Below are 3,416 nucleotides of genomic sequence, written 5' to 3' on the forward strand. Positions count from 1 at the left end.
GGATGCCGTTTGAATTAAAAAATGCGGGAGCGACATACCAGTGGCTGACGGATGAGGCCTTCAAAGAACAAATCGGGCACAATTTGGAGCTTTATGTGGATGATTTGGTAATAAAAAGCGTTGAGTAAGAACAAATGTTAAGAGATATTGAAGAAACATTCAACAACTTGAGGAAGATCAACATGAAACTCAACCCAAGTAAATGCTCATTTGGGATGGAAGAAGGTAAGTTTTTGGGCATCATAGTCACAAGCGTGGGTTTTAAAGCGAACCTGGATAAAATCCCAGCAACCGCCCGCATGCCTTCCCCTTCTTCCCTTAAAGAAGTACAAACGTTGAATGGAAGATTGGCGGCTTTAAATAGATTTTTAGCTAATCATGCGGCTAAATATTTTCCTTCCGTCTCGACGTTAAGGAATTGTTTAAAGAAAGCACACTTTAAGTGGACTGCGGAAGCCGAACAAGCATTTGTGGATGTCAAGAAATGTTTAATGGATTTACCCACGTTGTCCGCACCACAAGCGGGACAACCATTAACTCTATATCTATCAGCATTAGATATAACCATTGGAGCAGTATTGTTAACGGATCAAATGGTCCAAACACCGATTTATTATGTTAGCAGAACATTGACAGATGCTGAGAGAAGATATTCAATGCTCGAAAAATTGTTTTGGTTTACACGGCCAGACGTCTCCACAGATACTTTCAGGGGCACCCGATCAATGTATTGACAAACTGCAAGCTGAAAAGCGTCTTGTGTAAGCCAGAATTGTTGGGAAGGTTGGTCAAATGGGCCATTGAGTTGGGTGAACATACAATTGAGTATAAACCAAGACCCGCAATCAAGGGACAGGTCTTGGCAGATTTTGTCGCAGAAGTCCTGCAAAACAAAGTGAAAGAGTGTTTGATTGAGCAACAGACTCCTACGCCCCCCTGAACAGGACTAGGTGTGGTCACTATTCGTAGATGGTGCGTCATGAAACGAAGGGTCTGGTACGGGTCTTTGGTTGGTCAACCCTGAAGGCCAAGAGTTTACTTATGCTATCAAGTTGGACTTCAAGAGCACAAACAATGAAGCAGAATACGAAGCTTTCCTGGGGGGTTTGCGGATCGCAAAGAAACTTGGCGTTCAGCATTTGGAAGCGCGTGTTGATTCAATTTTAATTTCAGGACAGATTAACGGATCTTATGAGGCTAAGAACGAAGTGATGACATCTTACTTATCTCAAGCAATAGATCTGTTACTTCAGTTTAACTCATGCAAAATCATCCACATTAAGAGAAGTGAGACCAAATCCGCTGACGCTTTGAGTAAGCTAGCTTCCACCACCTTTGAACACATTGCAATAGAGATCCGCATTGAAGTTCTAGATCGTCCTTCAATTCCGCAACACCATGTGCTAGTCATACAGACGGGAGTCGAATCATGGATGACTCCAATTGTCGCAAATTTGTCATTCGGGACACAACCAGAGGAAAACTCAGCAACCCAGAAAACTCGACACAAGGCTTTGAATTACGAATTGCAAGATGGGGTAGTTTATCGCATATCAATCTTGGGTCCGCTCCTCAGATGTGTGGATGCAGAAGATGCCAGCTATCCAATAAGAGAAGTTCACGAAGGAATATGTGGCTTACACGCGGGTCCTAGAATGCTAGTGGCTAAACTAATGAATGCGGGTTATTACTGGCCAGGGATGCACGTCGACGCCGTGGCTGAAATTCGAAAATGTGATTCATCCCAACGACAAGCACCCAACACCTTAAGGCCAACAAATGAATTGGTGCCAGTAACATATGCATGGCCATTCCAGAAATGGGCGATTGATATCATGGGACCGTTCCCAGAAGCTCCGGGACGTGTTAAATTTCTTATTGTGGCATTTGATTATTTCACCAAATGGGTTGAAGCTAAGCTAGTTGCCTCCATCACTGCTTCCAGTGTAAATAAATTTTTTGAGAGTTCATTATCTGTCGCTTTGTCCTTCCGAAAACATTGGTCAGCGATAATGAAACTCAGTTTGCAGACGGAGGACTGCAAGCATGGCTGAAAGAGCTACAAATTGGTCAAGTGTTCACATCAGTGGCTCACCGGCAAGCCAATGACCAAGTGGAGAAAGCCAATCGAACCATAAAAGATGGGATTAAGACAAGATTGGGAACTAAATGAATGGGTTGGGTTGATGAGTTTCCCCATGTGCTTTGGGCCTCCCGAACTCAAAAGAAGACAAGTAATTCAGAAACACAGTTCAGTTTAACATATGGTACTGAGGCCATGATCCCAGCGGAGTTTGGATCACCATCCGCAAGAACGTTGGCCATCAGTAGTAACGAAGAAGAACTCTGTCTGAATCTCAATCTTTTAGAAGAGCGACGCGAGTTAGCACTTATTCGAGAACAAAATTACAAGCGTCAACTTCAAAAGTACTACGATTCAAAGTTTCAAGTTTGTAAATTCTATGCGGGAGATTTTGTCTTCCGCAATAATGAAGCATCTGGACAATAACCCTTTGGATAAATTGCTCAAACTTGGGAAGGGCCATACACCATTAAAGAAGTCTTATCTAAAGGTGCTTACAAGTTAGAGAAACTGGACGGAACTGAGATCCCAAGAACGTGGAACGTCGCCCAATTAAAAATGTGCTACATGTGAAGGGTTACGAGTTATTTTTATTTGCTGGCTTGTGTGCCATCAGTAGTTAAAAATAATGTCCGTATTGCTTTACGTTGAGACTTATATTATAAATTGGCATGTGTGCCAATTTTTTCTTTAAGTAATTATTTACCCGCAATATACCTTGTGTACAAACTGATCTTATTCCTGGCATGCGTGCCAGAAGTTACTCGTGTGCCATTAAACTTATTCTTGGCCTGCGTGCCAGAAGTGACCCGTGTGTCATTAAACTTATTCCTGGCCTGCGTACCAGAAGTGACCCGCGTGTCATTAAACTTATTCCTGGCCTGCGTGCCAGAAATGACCCGCATGTCTTTAAACTTATTCCTGGCCTGCGTGCCAGAAGTGACCCGCGTGACATTAAACTTATTCATGGCCCGCGTGCCAGAATTGACCCGCGTGTCATTAAACTTATTCTTGGCTTGCGTGCCAGAAGTGACCCGCGTGCCATTAAACTTATTCCTGGCCTACATGCCAGAAGTGACCTGCGTGTAATTAAACTTATTCATGGCTTGTGCGGGTTGGAACTCGGACCGCACGGTGATCTGTAGATGGGTTAGCATTGAAATCACTAATCGATTCTCTTTCCAAGATTACATCATGTTTCGATTTGCTGGCAAGACCAAAAATTCTACATCCTCGATTCACGAGTGAATTCCATCACTGAGTGTAACAGGAAAAGAAATCACCCCTCGCGGATGCATCACCTCATATCCAAAACCAGACACCGGTGTGTGAA

At 43.3% G+C, this 3,416-nt stretch overlaps 2 protein-coding genes across 2 annotated transcripts; both read left to right on the forward strand.

The window, feature by feature from the left end:
• Window positions 1-1,211: 1,211 nt before the first annotated feature.
• Window positions 1,212-2,054, forward strand: LOC143551158 (uncharacterized). Its single transcript, XM_077041659.1, has one exon. It carries the CDS (start codon window positions 1,212-1,214, stop codon window positions 2,052-2,054), a length of 843 nt encoding a protein of 280 aa, XP_076897774.1.
• Window positions 2,055-2,173: 119 nt separating this feature from the next.
• LOC143551159 (uncharacterized) lies at window positions 2,174-2,509 on the forward strand. Its single transcript, XM_077041660.1, has one exon. It carries the CDS (start codon window positions 2,174-2,176, stop codon window positions 2,507-2,509), a length of 336 nt encoding a protein of 111 aa, XP_076897775.1.
• The last annotated feature ends 907 nt before the right edge of the window (window positions 2,510-3,416 follow it).

The sequence above is a fragment of the Bidens hawaiensis genome, unplaced genomic scaffold (genome assembly GCF_021521415.1).
Source record: "Bidens hawaiensis isolate Kalapana, Puna unplaced genomic scaffold, B.hawaiensis_p1.1 tig00016270_1, whole genome shotgun sequence".
In the NCBI taxonomy this organism is placed as follows: domain Eukaryota; kingdom Viridiplantae; phylum Streptophyta; class Magnoliopsida; order Asterales; family Asteraceae; genus Bidens; species Bidens hawaiensis.